The following is a 16,155-nucleotide window of genomic DNA, read 5'->3' on the forward strand; positions in this document are numbered from 1 at the left end:
ATTTCATGGCCTAACGGCACTCTTCCCTTTTAGTGCAGTATCTGCTTACATAGCTCAGCCAGGCTTGTTGCCATCTAGAGAATCATATAAAACTCAATATCCAAACCACCTTCTTTCTTCTCCTCATTGAGATGTCCATCTGCTTGCAGCTGCCAAGTACACTGATTTTTTCTTTTTCTATGACCTTCTCTCCTCAGATCTCAGTCTACCACCCTGGGCTCCCCTGTCCTGTCCCCAGGAAGGGCACATTCTGCCACCCACCTCTTCACCACCTGCAGCTCCAACCTGCAAGTGATGGCTGTCAAATTGGGGACTTGGCTGCCAACCAGGGACTTCTGAGGAGCTGCTTTGGGCCTGTGCAGCCCCAGCCCCAGCTTTGCCTCCAAACACTTGCTCAGGATGGAGCATCACCTTTCCTCAGGCCAGCTTCAGGATGAGAGTTTGCACTGCCTTTGCTGAGCAGCCCATTGATCCCTCCCTCAACAGTGAAATCCTGCCCAAATCACCAAGTGCTCTCAGGATTTCTCATGTATTTTTTTCAGAGGATGACAACACTGGCCTCCAGAAAGTGTTGGTATGCCAAAAAAAAAAAAGATTGAATAATGAGAGAAGTCCTAAATCTGCTCTGATAGGGAATAAAAAATGGTTTTCAGTGACAGGTTCTAGACTTCTATTCTAGAGACATCTATAGCAAGGCAGTAACCTCTCTCACCCAAACCTGAGGCACAATGTCTCATACTCCCACATGATGGATAAGGGGATGATAACAGGGGAGGGAAGCAGACTTTGCTCAAAGCTATTATACCTCTCTGTGAAGCAGACTGGGCTGTGTGGAGTCTGAAGACATTAGCTGTCATTTTGTATGAAAATTATATGTACTCAGCAGCTTAATAATACTCCAGCAGGTTACAATGATTTACATATAACGAAGTAAAAACTGGGGAACAGGGAGTGAGTGAGAAATGGGATACCTCAAAAGAGACCATGGAAGGGCTTGGTGGTTCAGATACTCAGGAAAAGAGTAGGAATAGCCACAGCCCTACCTGATACAGGAGAAATCAGACCTCAATTGAGAAAATACATCCCTTGGGGTACTGTATGGTCATGGAGTTTCCCTCTGTGCAGAGGAGGATATGAAGGGAAAAGGGTAATGGGGAAGGATGGTCCAAGCCTGGTCATTTTCCAGGCACTGAGGTACCACACAGGTGTGGTGTTGCCAGGTTGTCCTGCTTTGGGTCAGTGAGTTAAGAGGCCATACACCATTGCCACTGGTATATATCCATGTGTCCCTGGGGTGCAAAGTGGAGCACAGCACGGGCAGGTGACTGTGGAGAGGCAGGAAGTGGGAGAAAGGGGGGACTTCTCCTCCTCATGGTACCCCCATGGACACATCAGTGTTGTGACATGAGGGATATGCCATCACCCTGGGGTGCCACAGCCACCTCAAAAGCTGTCTGGGCTGGGAGGGATGCCACAGGTCACAGTCCTGCTCCTGATGCCCTCTGTATTGCAGGAGCAGGCAATATTCCAAAGCCATTGTCTCTGGCACCACAAACCCCTGGGTGAAATCCAGCTATTTCAGCCTTACCAAACAAAGCTGTGACACATGTATTCACATCCCCTTACACTAACTTGTGTGCTAATCTGTGAGGCTTCTCCTGCCCTGATTATTCATGAGGCAATAATTCATATACCCCATAGACACTGAGCTGCAGACTTTCTAAAAAGGCTTTTTATTTTCTCTCAGAAGATTGTAAAAGGACTTCAGATGGACTAGAGACTTGTCATTTGTTTTATGATTTATGTAAGTAATGATGGAGCATGATGGAATAATGTGGAGGTGGGTAGGAATGTCCCAAATCCCCCAGCAGCTATATTGGAAGAGAGAAACCCTGTTGTTTCCAGAGCCAGTAGAAACATGGGACATTTCTCGATGTCACTGTATTCACTAATTAGACTAGAAAGAAGATTATGTTTAATTAATGTCATTCTTTTTAAGATTACACATAGAATCACTATTTGTGCTTAACCTTCTCCTTCTTGCTATTGCTTGCTCTCTGGCTTTTGTTTCAGTGATTCCTGCTGTTTCAGAAGCATTTTACCTGTTAAGCCACAGGCAGCTGCTTATCCTCACAGATCTTCATGGCCAGCAGCTAATTCTGCAAACTGGGGTATCCTTGACTTGAAAGGCAAATACCATCCTCTGGCATCAAAGTAACAGATTAGTGGCCTGAATTTTCTGGTGCATCATTAACAAAAATATTATAGCTGTCACAAGAAACAGAACACAATTTTTACTTGCCAGATGTCAACAGTGCTCATTCATTTGCAACTTCCAATTGCTTCATGAAGGAGAAATAGCTTTTAAGGAAGCAGCAACCTTCCCTTATCCCTGCAAAGCTACTTTGAAAACAAAGAAGGATTTTTCAGGTGTGGCTTAGTCTTCTCCAATAATTGTGACTCTTGTGGTTCACCTTCAAAACACTTCTTGCCTGTGCTCCTCCTTCCCCTCCCAAACCCAAATTAGCGCAACAATTCAGCAATGTGTTGCAGGAGGAAGATTTTCAGCAAACAGGGTGATCACCACGGACAATTTTAGGCATTCAGTCTTGGAGATTGTACTAAACTCATGAAAAAGCCTAGCAGTGAGGCTTTGAGACAGCTGGGAAGGCAGCTATCACTAAGATGACTATTGCTGCTCTGCACTGGCCCTGGACACCCCTTGCTCTGACTGTGGCACCAGAGAGCCATGAGACAGCAGTACTGTCCATTCACTGCCCAGTTTTGTAATGATGACCCACAGCTGGACATTTTGACCTCGGGTCAATAGCCACAGCCCTACGTGATATGGGAGAAATCAGACCTAAACTGGCTGTGATCTGGGAGACAGGGAGTTTGTTCTTATCCAACAGCTGAATTAAACTTCCTAGAAAGCTGGCTGTGACACAGCAGGACAGGATGTGAAGGGCTTATTTCTTGACAGAGCTAACCAGGAAGGCTTCTAGGGAGCCCAGATGGTGCTCTTCAACAAATGAGCCTCAGAAAACCTCAGCTGAGGAAACAGAATGGGAACAAGCCAGTTCAGCAACGGGATAACTAGTCGGAGCAGTTCTGGGGCTCCAGAGAAAGCATGTGGCCAAACAGATGGTCTTAGGCAAAGTGGCTTGAGAGGTTTCCACCTCTCAGAAGTGTGAATTCTTGGCTGCATTTACTTCTCATTGTTAGCCTTCAGTTTTACAAAAGCCCTGTTTATTGGTCTCCGTGCGTAATGCAGATGGTACATAATCGTAGATCAATACTGGACGTGTCATATTTCTGGTGTTCCATTTAGCTGGCTGGTTTTCACTCCCATGAGTGAGAAAACAACAAGCCACAGGGCCACAGAGAAACTGGGAAGATGGGTCCTACAATCCCTGTGAGTAGATGTCTTATGGAGTTCAGGGATGGAATTTAGAAACCTTCCCACGGTCTGATCCAGTGCTCACAGGAGTCCGTGGAGCACAGCATAGTATTTGGTTTTGCTGTGATTTATTTCATATTAGGAAGCTTTTTTCTCTCCTTATGAATAAAGGAGGAGCTCAGGGGCTTTTATGTCCCCCTGTTAAATGAACCTGGGGAGTACCATCATAAAAAAAAATTATGAAGCATTCCAGCAGCTTGTAAATATTGAGGGTTTTATTCCACTTCACATGGTCTCAAACAGACTCTTAAACAAGACCAGTTACAATTTAGTATGCCCAGAGATTTCCATGGTTTTTCCAAAATGAAGGAAGTTCTCAGTAAATGCTGTACATAGCCAGTTGAACTGCTAACAATAATTTAAAAACTCTTTTTTGAATAGTCAATGCAAGAATACCAACGATAAAAGTACAGTACAGGTAAATTCACAACAATATTACAGTGAAACAGATTGACTCACATTTATGTGATGGTACAGTAGCAGTATGTACATGCACTAAAGTGCGAGGACCCAGAGGCATGCAAGTCAAGTATTGTAGGTGTATTTTACAGCTAACTCTGTAAGACTTTCTGAGGCATTCTTTTCTCTTTTTTTTCACACATTTACTTGTGTTTACCTGTATTCCCCTCCATCTCAATTAATTACAAGTCTAGTGAACGAGCTTAATGGCTTTCTTCACTACTTAAAAGGTATCGCTTCAGACAGTTGAAGCATCTTTAAGAACCTTACCTTTAAAAACCGATAACACTGACATTAAAATAGAATAAAATTAACTTAAGACCCTAGTTTTACATGAAATTAAAAAAAAAAAACCAACCCAAAATACCCAAAACCAAAACTGAAAACGTAACAGTGCAAATATAACCAAAAGGCAGTCAGTATTTGGAGAGAGCGCGAGCACGTATTCAAATTCCCTTAAAACTTAATTTACATTTTATTTTAAATCTTACTTTATATCATTTTAACCCTTTTTTTTTTTGCTGTTTTTGTTAATATACTGTATGTAGAAAAGATGGAGACAAAAATAGTTTTCTCAGCTATGAAAAAAATTAAGTTATTACAGGCACATTAACTGTTTCATTCTAGAAACACCTCTGTTTTCCCCAGGTTGCACATTCAGCAGCTGTGTCTGAGAACATTCTTTGACCTCTCTCTCCAAGTGGACCTCCCTCCTGTCGTGGCAGGGATGGCTGGCAGGCGGCCTGGTGGAGGCGAGGGGTGTCTTGCCCTGCTCCCGTGTGTGGTCAGGCCGGCTCGCCTCCCTGGCCGGGGGTCTCTGCCAGCAGCTCCTCGCTTCCGCGCTCCTCTGAGGACGCCAGGTCTCCGGTGGACTGCGACTGTGAGGCAGTGGGGGAATGTGAGGCCCATCGTGACGGTGGGCGCCGCTTCGCTGGTCTCTCTGGCCGGGAGAAGCAGGGTTGGAGGGACGGGGCTAGTGCAGAACAAGGCAGTTCCTTGGCAGCCAAGAGAGCAAAACAGCGGTTAGTGACTCGCGTTAGAGACCGCCGGGGTGCGCGAAGAATTGCGAAACAAACCCGCCAAACTAAAGCTAAGCGTGTGCCGTGGCGCGGGACAAAAGCGAGCAGCGAACACCCGGCTGCGTGAGGGCTCCAGGTGTGTCCGTGATTTATGGAACAGGTAAGGAGACAATGAAAGGAAGAGGGTGAGTTGGAGTAGCTGAAACACTTTCAATTGCTATTTGTCCTTGTGCTAGAAAGAGAAGAGCTGAAAAGTACATTTGCATAATAATTCAGGAAACTCCGCTGTTCAACACTTTAAGTGCTGACCTGGCATAAAAAGCCTAGGTTTGGCATTTGCAAGGCAGGTGAAAAATCAACCATTATCTCCTTTTTTTCGCCTTCAGAATTCAGACTTGACATGCAGGAGACTTCTTAGCACAGAATAATGACTACAGGGGTAGTTATGCTCTCCAGCTGGGTTAAATATGAGGCTTACCTACAAATTTCATTTTCTGGAACACCACTGCTAACTGCCAGCTGCTGAAGCCTGAGTTACAGGATTCAGAGTTACTCTTTGTTAAAGGCAACATTCACAGAAACAGAAGAAACTGGAAATTTTATTCCTTCACTGAGTTTCTGTTGTTCTGGCTTGGTTAGCTTGCCTTTGCAATTAGAAACAATCTGCAGCTGTGATTTTTCACCCTGTCACTAAGATGGTAATGCTTTTAATATTCACTTTGCTCAAAGTACAGGTGCACTTCCTGCCTTGCTCTGAATGTTCCCTACATCAAGATAAGTGACTGTGGAAGCAAATCTGTCTCGCAGGGCCAAAGCCAAACTTCTGAATTTCACTGCATACCTTGAAACTTATAAAAGCAAATCAGAGCAGTTTGCCAACATCTAGCAATGTGTACACCAAGCAGAAGTCACTGGAATGTACAGAAGAGTAAAAAGCAAAGTCAGAATGCAAACTGATGATAAATGAAGAGAGAGACCAGAAATGATACAATGCAAAGGAAAAGCTGTGGCACAGTAAGATGCAGGGATACCAGGGCAGCAGGGAGGCCAGGATTCAGCACACTGTTTCGCATGGAGAAGGAGAATAGTCACTAAAGGTGGAGAATATTGGAGTAGGTAACATGATGTGATTGACAGTGAACAAACATGTGATACAACATTGAACTTCTCAATTGCAGTGGAAGACCAAACATAAATGTCATAGGACAGAAAGACCAGTTTTGAAGACATAAAGCTGAGGTATGAGAAATGGAGCTGGTGACACGTGTTTTGGAGAGAGTGCGTTGTTGGACTTGGGAAAGCCTCAGTGAAGGGTCAACCCAGGTGTTTTGGGCAGCATGCAGCCAGTGGGGTGATCTACAGCTACACACCAGTGCTTGAGAAAGAGCTATGGCCAGCTGCCCTCAGCTCTCACAGAGCACCTCAGCCTGCAGCCCCTCTTCTCTGCACCCTCACCCCCCATCCCATCTCTGTGCCATTAACTTCACAACCCTTGCTAAAACAGCAGTAAGGCTGAAACAGAAATGGGTGCTAACAAGAAGTTTGACTGTGTGTCCTTACTTCACCTTATCCCATTGTGCCTGGGGCAGCATATGGTCTGTGAAAGCTGCCACTAGACTCAGATTTGTTAAGAGAAATCCATCTGTGCAAAAACAGTCATGGGCAGCACAACACAGTGAATTGAGGCTATGAGATTTGTGGGTTTTGTCTTAGCCTCTTTCAAAAAGGAGGGTTAAAATTATATCTTTATAGTACTGCTTGCTCCTGGCTGCTTTATCCTAGTTTTGGAGCAGTAAATCAGAGTTAGCACAGCGATAACAAAATTTATTTCCACTGCTGCCTCCCTGTTCAAAAGCCTCTCTCCAGCACGCCCGCAGATGTTGGTCAGCTTTTACCAAACATCAAGGTTAAGCTCATCTTATCTGTGATGTACACACGCCCAGCAGCACACAAGGCTGTGCTGGTGATGGATGTTGCTGCAGGGCCAAAAGTGAGTAGCAGCATAATCTTATAAAGTGCTGGCTGCTGAGTCAGTCGTCCCCACCTGCAGTGTGGAAATGCAGCCATGACAAGGAAACTCTGCAGAATGGTTTGTGAAAACCCCTCCTCCCTTACTACATGTAGCTGTCATAGCTAAAGATGGTTTCAAAAAAATAAATAACCTGTGGGTAATTTAGTTTGGTAGTTGCTCAGGGGTGTAGGTGGATAGGCAGCATTTCTTAGCCTGAGCACTGGAAATGGGAAAAGATGATTTCAGCTTCAGTTTCTAGCTATTTCCTAAAACAGACTGTCAGCCAGCATGGCTATGTCTATATTAATAAATAAGGAAAACAGTTTTCTCTTCTGTCTGAGGCAGAGTGGATGGTCACAGCTTATGTCTGCACAGTGTCTTCCCTCGACTGTGGCAATTGCAGACACTGGGCAGGACTGCTTAATGAGCCAAAGTGACTTTAGCCTTTAGCCCCAGGCTGGTGCTGAAGCCCCTTCCCAGCCCTCTCCACCTACTGCTGTAGCCAGAACTGGAGGGAAGGCATTCTGCGGCAGCCAGAAGCCCTGTGCAGTGCTGTGCATTTGTCAAGAAAAAAAAAAACAACTTTGAAGTTTGTCACAAATCTGAATCCCTCCCCAGCACTTTTGCATACCTTTTTGTTGGTCTTAAATGTTGCCAATTTTTAAAAGCTTAGCAAAAAAACCCCAACAGCACAAATTTTGACTTAAGTGTGACATCTTCACAGCCTTTGTTGCTGCAGGACAGGACACAGCAGATATGCTCCTGTCCTGAACTCTTCCTGACTGTCCCATACAAAGAACCCCACAGGGATGTCAGGTGTGTGCTGATACCCCTGGAGTTGTGCTGAACCCCACAGGTGTGTGCTGATACCTCTGGAGCTGTGGCCATTTATTTCCCGCTGTTGACCCCCATGTTCAAGAATGACCGCTTTCGGAAAGCTCTGGAAACAAGGTAGAAAGGACTTACAGCAGTGAGGCAGGCAGGGTTAGAGTCCCCAGGGGGTAGTTAATAAGACAGTTTGGTTCTGGACAGAACAGACAGAAAAGAAAAAGAAAGCAAGTAGATTGGAAAGAACTGTTTTAATTGATTATTTTTTTTAAAGTGAAGGTTTCATGTCAGCAAGGAAGAAGTTTCCTGATGTTACTACTCATTCAGATCATGTTACCAGTGTTATCACAATAAACTAATAATCAAAAATAAAAGCCAAGCCACTAGAAGAAAAAGACTTAGAAAGAAAGGAAGCAAACAAACCAACCTTTTACAATCCTAGCACAGTTTCAGAAGTGGACATATCAATAAACAAACCAAACATTTCTACTGAGCAAAGAAAGATATCTGTTTTTCTTTGCCAACCTTGATTTGGGCTAGACCATATTACTATGAGAGGAATAAAGCTGTATTTTTTTCCCCTTAATTTGATTTCAAGAGAGAGTTTCTGCTTAGGAAATATTTAACAAGCAAGAAAATGGCTGTTATTGTTTGTTGCTTACACTTCTATTTCTCAGGTTTCATGGCAGCTCTTTGCCTCACCTTTCTCCATTGTTTCTCTTCAGCAGTGATGCTGGATGGGAAATCCAAGCTTAACCAAAAGCCCTTTAATTCTGCTAACACCTCCCCTGATTTTCAACATTCTCCCTCCCATGCTGAGTGGTTCAGTGGCAAGCCTGTGGCAACTGCTTTGCTCTGGCAACCACAGGATGCAGCACCTGCTCTCTCATCTCTGGGTCTGTGTGGAAGCTCCTTTCACAGTGTTCTCTCCAGAACTGAGTCTGATTCCCAGTCCAGGACTGTTGTGTAACCTCCACAATCTATACCCTTGCTAGTTATAAAAGCAAAAATGTTCCTAAAGAGCTTATGTTGTTAGTTACGTAATGCTAATCTGCATTTTTAAGAGTAAAATGGATAAATCCTATGATACACATGTAAGTTAGGGGTTTATTCAATTAACAGAATAAGACACTAGTAGGCCACACTATGTGGATTATGAATTTGCCTGTAAGCAGCTCTGGGCAAGTCAGAAAACACAAAGTTATTGCTGCTCTGTATGCATATACACTCACATGCACATGCATTTGTATATAAATAGATAAATATATGAACTAGATTTCATATTTGCAGCAGGAATATAGAAGAATATAGAAGAAAATTATGTAACTAAATAACTCAGAAGCTCAAATTGAGAAAAAGTCACCAACAGGTGCTGCATGCAAGTTTAAAAAAGTCATTTATATGCCATGGCTGCAGAATCTAGAAGGCGTGTGGTAGTAAGAAGGGCACTTGACTTGGCCAGAAACCAACAGGTCAGAGGGAAGCAGAGCAGGGATCTACTGGAGGGTGGAAGCATTGTGTCAGTGCTGCCCCAAGCACAAACCTGCTCCTTCAAGATCATAGCTCCCTGAACAGCTGTGTCTGGCTTTGTACAAAATGTGCTAAGAGAATTTGTACAAAGTGTAATTTGTGTGGTCAGGGTAATCCACAAATAACCCAAGGCACCTGCAGAGTCTAAACTTATTTGTGGGTGCTTCTTTTCAGCAGCAAACCCACGCTTCCCTTGAGTACATCTTCCAGAGCACCACCTCAGCTAGGAAAAGCTAAGCTCATTGTGTGAATGCCCACCAGTTTCCTTTTCAATCCACATTCCTGAGAAATGCCAGGACCAGCCAAAGAACAAAACCTGTGCCTCTAGAGTCATAACAGTCACATAGGAGTTGCAAGGAAAAACAAGTCTTAGCTCTAGGGCTCATAACTCAAAAAATTAGGCAAAAGATACTGAGAATTCACAAAAAGGAGCAGTTTTCTGCCAGTTTGATAGTCAATGAGTTTTTGCTGAATAGCATTGACCCAAATCACTCTGTGCATCAAACTCAGGTACTATTGCTAGTTTGTGTTTTGCCAACAGCAATTTGTGATCATCTGGGATGACATCTATCTACCTATATTTGAAATCTACTGAGGCAGTTAAAAGACACAGGAGGGAATCAAGAGTTTCCAGGGTTACCTTGAAGGCAAAGCTGAATTGAACTTGTCATAGTAAAAATATACTTCCTAATACAGACCAGCAGTGTATTCCCAGTATTTCAAACTAAGGACAAAATACAGAGTTAGCTGGAAAAAGTCAAATAAATGAGGCTGCTTCCCACCTTTATTCACTCTGAGGTTTGTGCACAAGGACCACTTTCACTCACTAGTATTTATAATGTGCATGTGGTTTCTTTTCCTTTTTTAATTGAAAAAGTTCCCTGCTTTTATCTGTTTAAACTGCACATAGGGAATAAACCTAATCCAAACTTAGGTTTGGATTGTCTGTTAGGAAAAAAAGATTACATCCTCTGAGCAATACCTAAAAAAATAGGAACTGACTGTACATTGAGAACCACCCACTAGTGCAAGGAAAACTGCAGAGCAAAGGTTTCAGCACTCAGGCTCTCAGAAATCCTTCCTACCAAATGTTGAGTTAGAAAGTGGGGTTTGAACCTTCCATTTTTAAGGTATCTGAGGCAGGGGGAGTAGGAGTCTGCCCAGAGAAGGCAAAGTGCATGTATGGGGCGTGCAGGGGTGTATGGGGTGTGCAGGGGTCAAGCAGCTGCTTCCCTGGAGCCAGGGCTCACCACAAGACTAGGATGCCAAAGGGGCAGCACAGGGCAGAGAGGATGAGGAGCCTCTGCCCTGGGGACTCTCACCAACCAGCAGCACACACCCCTTTTCATGGCTGTACCAAGAAAGGCAATATATGCATGTAAGAGCTGGGCATAATTCAGCTTTTCTGGGCTTCTTAAGAGTAAGAGTCTCAAGTGCTCTCAGAGGTTCACCAGAAACAGGAGGTTTAAATACTGGTAACTGAAAGCTTTCATCCATCATTATAGTTTCTTTTTTGTTGATTGCTGTTGCACCTGAGACTGACCCCCAACATGTGGGCACACTTGCTGAGACAGATGATGACTTGACAAAATATCAGCAAGGAGTTCTTAAACACTAAATAGGTATGTGTCTAGATTAGTTGATTACATGTGTATTTTTTGCTTTTTTGTTATTTTTGTGAGGCAGCAGCAGTCAGTACCAAACATCATGCCATTCAATCACATTCACAGACCTGAGCCAAACTTAATCAGATACATTCAGAAAAGATATGCTGAAGGCCCTGAAGTTTTGCTCCAGGGTACTGTAGAGACTATTTTTCACACAAACTTGTTAAGGCCCATTCTTGTGTAGGAGAAAGAATCTACCTTTCCATCCAGCATAAAAATTTTATTCAAACCTAGTGTTCCTAGAGTATCTGTAACATGTGGTGTATTTTGTGACAGAAAACCCTTATCCCAGCCATTTATGGAAGAAAAATTTTTTATCCCATAAAGGATAAAACTCTTCTGATGCTTTCAAGCCAAATAAGCTGCCAGGATAGAAATTCAATTCTTTCATGCATTCTTCAGTGACTAATCCAAAGTTTCATGACTGGAAATTGCTGGTGGTACCAAGACAGGACTAGGATATTCACTGTAAATACTCAGTAGAACTGCAAGAGAACTCATAATACATTTGCTCAAAGAAGAGTGCACTTAGCTATAGGAGGAAAAACAAGCAAATTCATTACCTCTATGGACCCTGGATCTACTTTGACAATTTCTCCTGTGCTGTTGTCATTGCTAAGATTTGGTGGGCTGTGTGAACGTAGCCTTCTCTCTTCCTTTAAGGCATGCTCCAAAAGTTTCTTATTCAAGATCCTGGCAGCATTTTCTGCAAGCGTGTACCCTGGAGGAGCAGATAAGTCCTGCCTAATACTTGTCACCTCAGATCCTTCTTCCTTTTGAGTCTCTGTCCCCAGACGGAGAGGACTGGGTGATCTGCCACGGGCATTTGTACATGGCTCCTGCAACGTGCCCAGTTCTGGCCTGGGTTCGGCTGACCTGGACCGGCTGCCAGATCTGGGGCATTTTTGGAAGGTCTCATGAAAGATGGGGCTATGGTCAATGATGTTGAACAAACTGGACAGGCCATCGTTGATAGTGGTGTGCACAGGACTCTCCCGCGTGGTGGTTGATCGAGCCCAAGCGGACTCACTGAATCCTTTCTGAGGTGTGCCAGGCAAAGTCCGGTTATTTGGCTGGTCGGATTTGGGAAGGGCTTTCCTTTGCAGCTTCGGAGAGCCGTATTTGGGGGAGCAGCATGTGCGTTCAAACTTAGCCTGGACCTTCTCAATGACGGGGGTCACCTGCCTGCTCCTCAGGCTCCTGGATGGTGAGGAGACAGGCGTGGACCCCCCCTTTGGTGTCAGACACTTGTGTGGACTGCTGGTGATACTGCGCAGGGTTTCCGTCTGCAGGCCGACGCTGATGGTCTGGGTGGTCTGTGTCCCTGTGGTCCTCATGCCGTTGGTTTGGCACGCCGTGTCCTTGAACTGTGGCTCCGTGGAGTTGGAGCGTATCGCGTTCCGGACAGAGAAAGCGACCTCCTTCATGTCATCGCTCATGTTCTTGGACATCTCCAAGCTGTGCAGGGGTGAGGCAAAGCCCACAGTAGTGCAAATAGGACGTTCAATGGGATGAAGACCGTTCTCCAGAAAATCTTTGTGGTGTTTGGCCAGGTCACAAGACCACCTTCCAAACATGTCCGAGGAAGCACCTTTAGTCTCAGTGACGTTCCCCATAGCTTTGGTCACAGAAAAGAGGAAGTCTGGCTCAGCCTGGTTTTTCCCTTCACTGCCAGCTATCACTGAGTTATCGAACCTACGGACAACGGGCGGGCTGTGGAATACCCGCACTCCCATTTTGTCAGTAACACTGTGACTCCTCGCTGGCTGCTTCTGGCAGTGCTCTGGGCTGGTCATGGTGTTGGTGGTCATAGTGACACTGGTGGTGAGGTACCATGAGGATGCCTGGAATGGATCTGAAGCAGGATCCTTCCCAGCTTTTCCAATTTCTGTCCTTTCTGCCCAACCCTCTGCAGGCTTCTCAGTTGCCCCACCATGGTTCCTAGTGTCATTGTAATCCCAGTTTTTGTTGAACTCCTCAATGTATTTCAGATCATCAGGAGACAAGGGAGGTGTTATATCATCTTTGCTGCCAGATGAAGGCAAATTTTTTTCTGGTAGAAATGGAGAAATGTCCATCAGGCGCTGAAATTCGGACATGGAAGAAACGGACATTGCCCTAGAGAGAGGAACACAAAAGAGTCACTCATGCGCCAGGAAATTGTTGCAAAGTAACTTCTTTTCAGCAGCAAACTCTGGAAATCCAACATTCACCATCTGCTTACATATAAAACCACTTCAATCATTGAATCATGGACTGTCCTGAGTTGAAGAGACCCACAAGGATCATCAAGTCTAACTTTTGGTCCTGCACAGGATACCCCAAAAATGACACCATGTGCCTGAGAGAATTATCCAAACACTTCCTGAACTCTGGCAGACTTGATACCATGACCACTTCCCTGGGGAGCCTGTGCTCAAGTACCCTCTGCATGAAAAACCTTTTCCTAGTTTTCCTTCCTTTAGCTCTTTCTTTCATTTAAGTCGCCTTTTATTATCTCTGACATAGCTGTCACATGTCACATCTGTGATGTGCCATTAAAAGTACCAAATGGTTTAGTAGAGGTTCTTAATTTGCTGCTTTCTCATGGATTACTGCTAGGCAAATATCTGTAATGTGGAGCAGTAGGATGCATCTCAGAATTATACTGTTCACAGGAAATGAGTGTTTGTCACAATACGAGGCACCCTTTTCAAAGCAAGTGTAGAGTATTTCTGACCTGCTGGGAAATCATCAACTCTACCCCCACTCCTGAGACTGCCCAGGCTGCACAGCTGGTGTGCAGTGATGTGAGACATCCAGCAGAAATGCTGCTATATGCTGAAGTTTAACCAAGGGAATCTCTCTAAGTGATAATGCTGAATTCTTGGCTCTCGCGCATTTCACTAATTTGTACAAATCACAGGCATTCAGATGAGTTATTCTACTGCTTTATTTTAAGAAAAAAAAATCAAATTTTTTGAATGGCACTAAATAAAAATGCAAATGAGTGTACTTATCAGAGTTGGTTCAATGAGGTAACTCAAACTGGATGAGAAATCAGCAAGCAGTGGTTTTCATGGATCAGTGATCCAAAGGATACAGCCAAGTCACACTGTGAGTCACACTCTGAATCAAGAGCTCCTGCTGCAGTTTGGGTGTGTCTCTGTTAGGGATTCAGGTGAGTATGGTTTCTAAATGGATCTCATGGACTGATCCTCTGGTTTGCATCAGGAGGGCAATCTCAGAGAGCACAGGCTTCATTCCTTTGGGATGAAAATGAGCTGGAAGATGCTCTCCAGAAGCACAAGTAATTCATTCTAGAGTTAGGCGGGTATTCAACCCATGGGATAAGACTAGAACCAGTCTAAAGCAAAATATCCCTGACATGCAGCAGCATATCGTGTCCTCAGCACCCAGTGTTTTCCTTTACTTTTTTTCCCTTACGGAAAAAGTTTTAGTTTCCTTTCCTTATGGATGTCTGCAGTGTGTACTGCACTGCTTGCTAAGGCAGGCGTAGATTTCACTGTAAGCTGCAGCTTCACACACTTTCATAGAGTTTGGTCTTTGTCCATGACAGCTGAATGTGGCCCAAGTTAATCAGAGTAGAACTGAAGCATATTGAGACAAATTAATCCCTGGGTGAATCCATTAATCTGGCTTGCAGGCTGTTTAGGAGGTGGCATGGCTATGTCCTGGGCCTGTGGCTTGGGTGCAGAGAGTCCTAGCTCCAGCAGCTGAGTATTTGCTGGGATTTCCACTGCAAGTTTTACTCACCTTTGAAGATTTCCTTTGTGTGTTTCTTCCTCCTGAATGAAAACAGAAACAAGCAGGAAAAGTTATTTCTAAAGGTGTTGGCGGCATTAGCTTGTGGGTCATTCGCTTCCCATTAGTTGCACCAGGTATATTTGTCTCTAAAAACTGTCTGATTTTCTCTCTGATATAGATTCTTAAAGTGCCAGTGGGAGTATTCTTCACTTTGTACATAGGCAGGAGAGTGGGCAATGCCATCAGGACAACACACTGCACAGGTAAAGCCTGTATGCCAAATCTACAACAGTTTTTAACTTTTATATTTCCATGCATTCACAAATAGATGTGGGCCAAAAAAGGTGCTTTTTTCCACAGTATATTGCTTCAGACTATATATTTTTGAGTGACTTTTTTCTGTAGAGGCAATCTACTTTATACTAGAGGCTAGCTGTGCTGAAATAAAAGATAAACGGAGTTTCTTTGACATAATATTTCATTATACATTTTCTAGGAACCAACAAGTGGCACCAGCTGAAATTCCTTAATCTTGATATATTAAATGTGTGGGAAGACTTGCTTGTTTCCTAGATGGAATACCTACAGCTTGCTAACAGCATTAATATGTTTTTATGGCAGTTATTTCCCTGTGACAATTCCCATAATGAGTTAGGGTTTTAAATAGCTACTTCTGAAGCATTTGCTACAGTTATTCTGTTTACTTATATTTCTAGTAAACTACAGGGAATTCAAAATATGATCAGATGGGAAAAAAGCATTAGTACTGTACATATTTTATTTGACCTCATGAAATCAAGAACATTACCAAAAGTCCATTTCAAATTGGGACTGTTTAAAAACAGCACTGCTTAGCTCAGCAAATACCTTTCTGGTATTTATCCTGGGTCAGGGAAAAAAAATAGTAGTGAACTGATCCTCCTTGCATTCTCTGTGGTATAATTCTGGAATAACGTCGGTGGCTTCAGTGGAGTTACTGCAGAGTAAATCTGACCTAACTGAATGCTTAATCAGGGTGAAGGCTGGATTGATTTCTACTGCAGTCAGTACCAAAAAGAAAATACAGTGGAAGGTAGAGTCAGCAAGCTGCAGTTGCCTCTGTGCATCCTCAGTTAAGCTACTCATTAAACTCCAATCAGTCTCGCTTCAGCAAACCCTCTGAGGGAAAATTACTTTGCCCAGGTTTCCCCAAATCAAGCTTTGAAGGAAAGAAGCTATGCAAATATCACCAAGAACAAATTTTGCTGTCCACCCTTTTGTTAATGGTGGTAATATCTGAAAAACAGAAAAGGGAAGAGATATTTTCTCTGAAAATCAGACTGAATTTGAAGGAATGGGAACAACAATCAAAATTAGGCACAAAACTTCATTCCCTGATAGTGTTACCAACATTCTTCGCTGAGCACTTGGACATGTAGGGAAAAAAAGTCTAAG

At 43.7% G+C, this 16,155-nt stretch overlaps 1 protein-coding gene across 8 annotated transcripts in view; it reads right to left on the bottom strand.

The window, feature by feature from the left end:
- Positions 1-3,676: 3,676 nt before the first annotated feature.
- The window catches only part of MTCL1 (microtubule crosslinking factor 1), a 102,467-nt gene continuing 89,988 nt past the window's right edge, over positions 3,677-16,155 (bottom strand). For 6 of the 8 annotated variants that reach the window (XM_058804255.1, XM_058804293.1, XM_058804281.1 and 3 more), the window contains 3 exons: positions 14,731-14,762; positions 11,538-13,092; positions 3,677-4,914 (listed from right to left, as the gene is read on the bottom strand). In XM_058804255.1, the coding sequence (XP_058660238.1) occupies positions 4,705-4,914; positions 11,538-13,092; positions 14,731-14,762 (1,797 nt within the window). In that variant the 3' untranslated portion in view covers positions 3,677-4,704. Of the gene's footprint in view, positions 6,001-11,537; positions 13,093-14,730; positions 14,763-16,155 lie in introns of all 8 variants that reach the window. The other 2 variants (XM_058804274.1, XM_058804268.1) reach the window with 2 other exon arrangements.

The sequence above is a fragment of the Ammospiza caudacuta genome, chromosome 1, assembly GCF_027887145.1.
Source record: "Ammospiza caudacuta isolate bAmmCau1 chromosome 1, bAmmCau1.pri, whole genome shotgun sequence".
Taxonomy (NCBI): Eukaryota; Metazoa; Chordata; class Aves; order Passeriformes; family Passerellidae; genus Ammospiza; species Ammospiza caudacuta.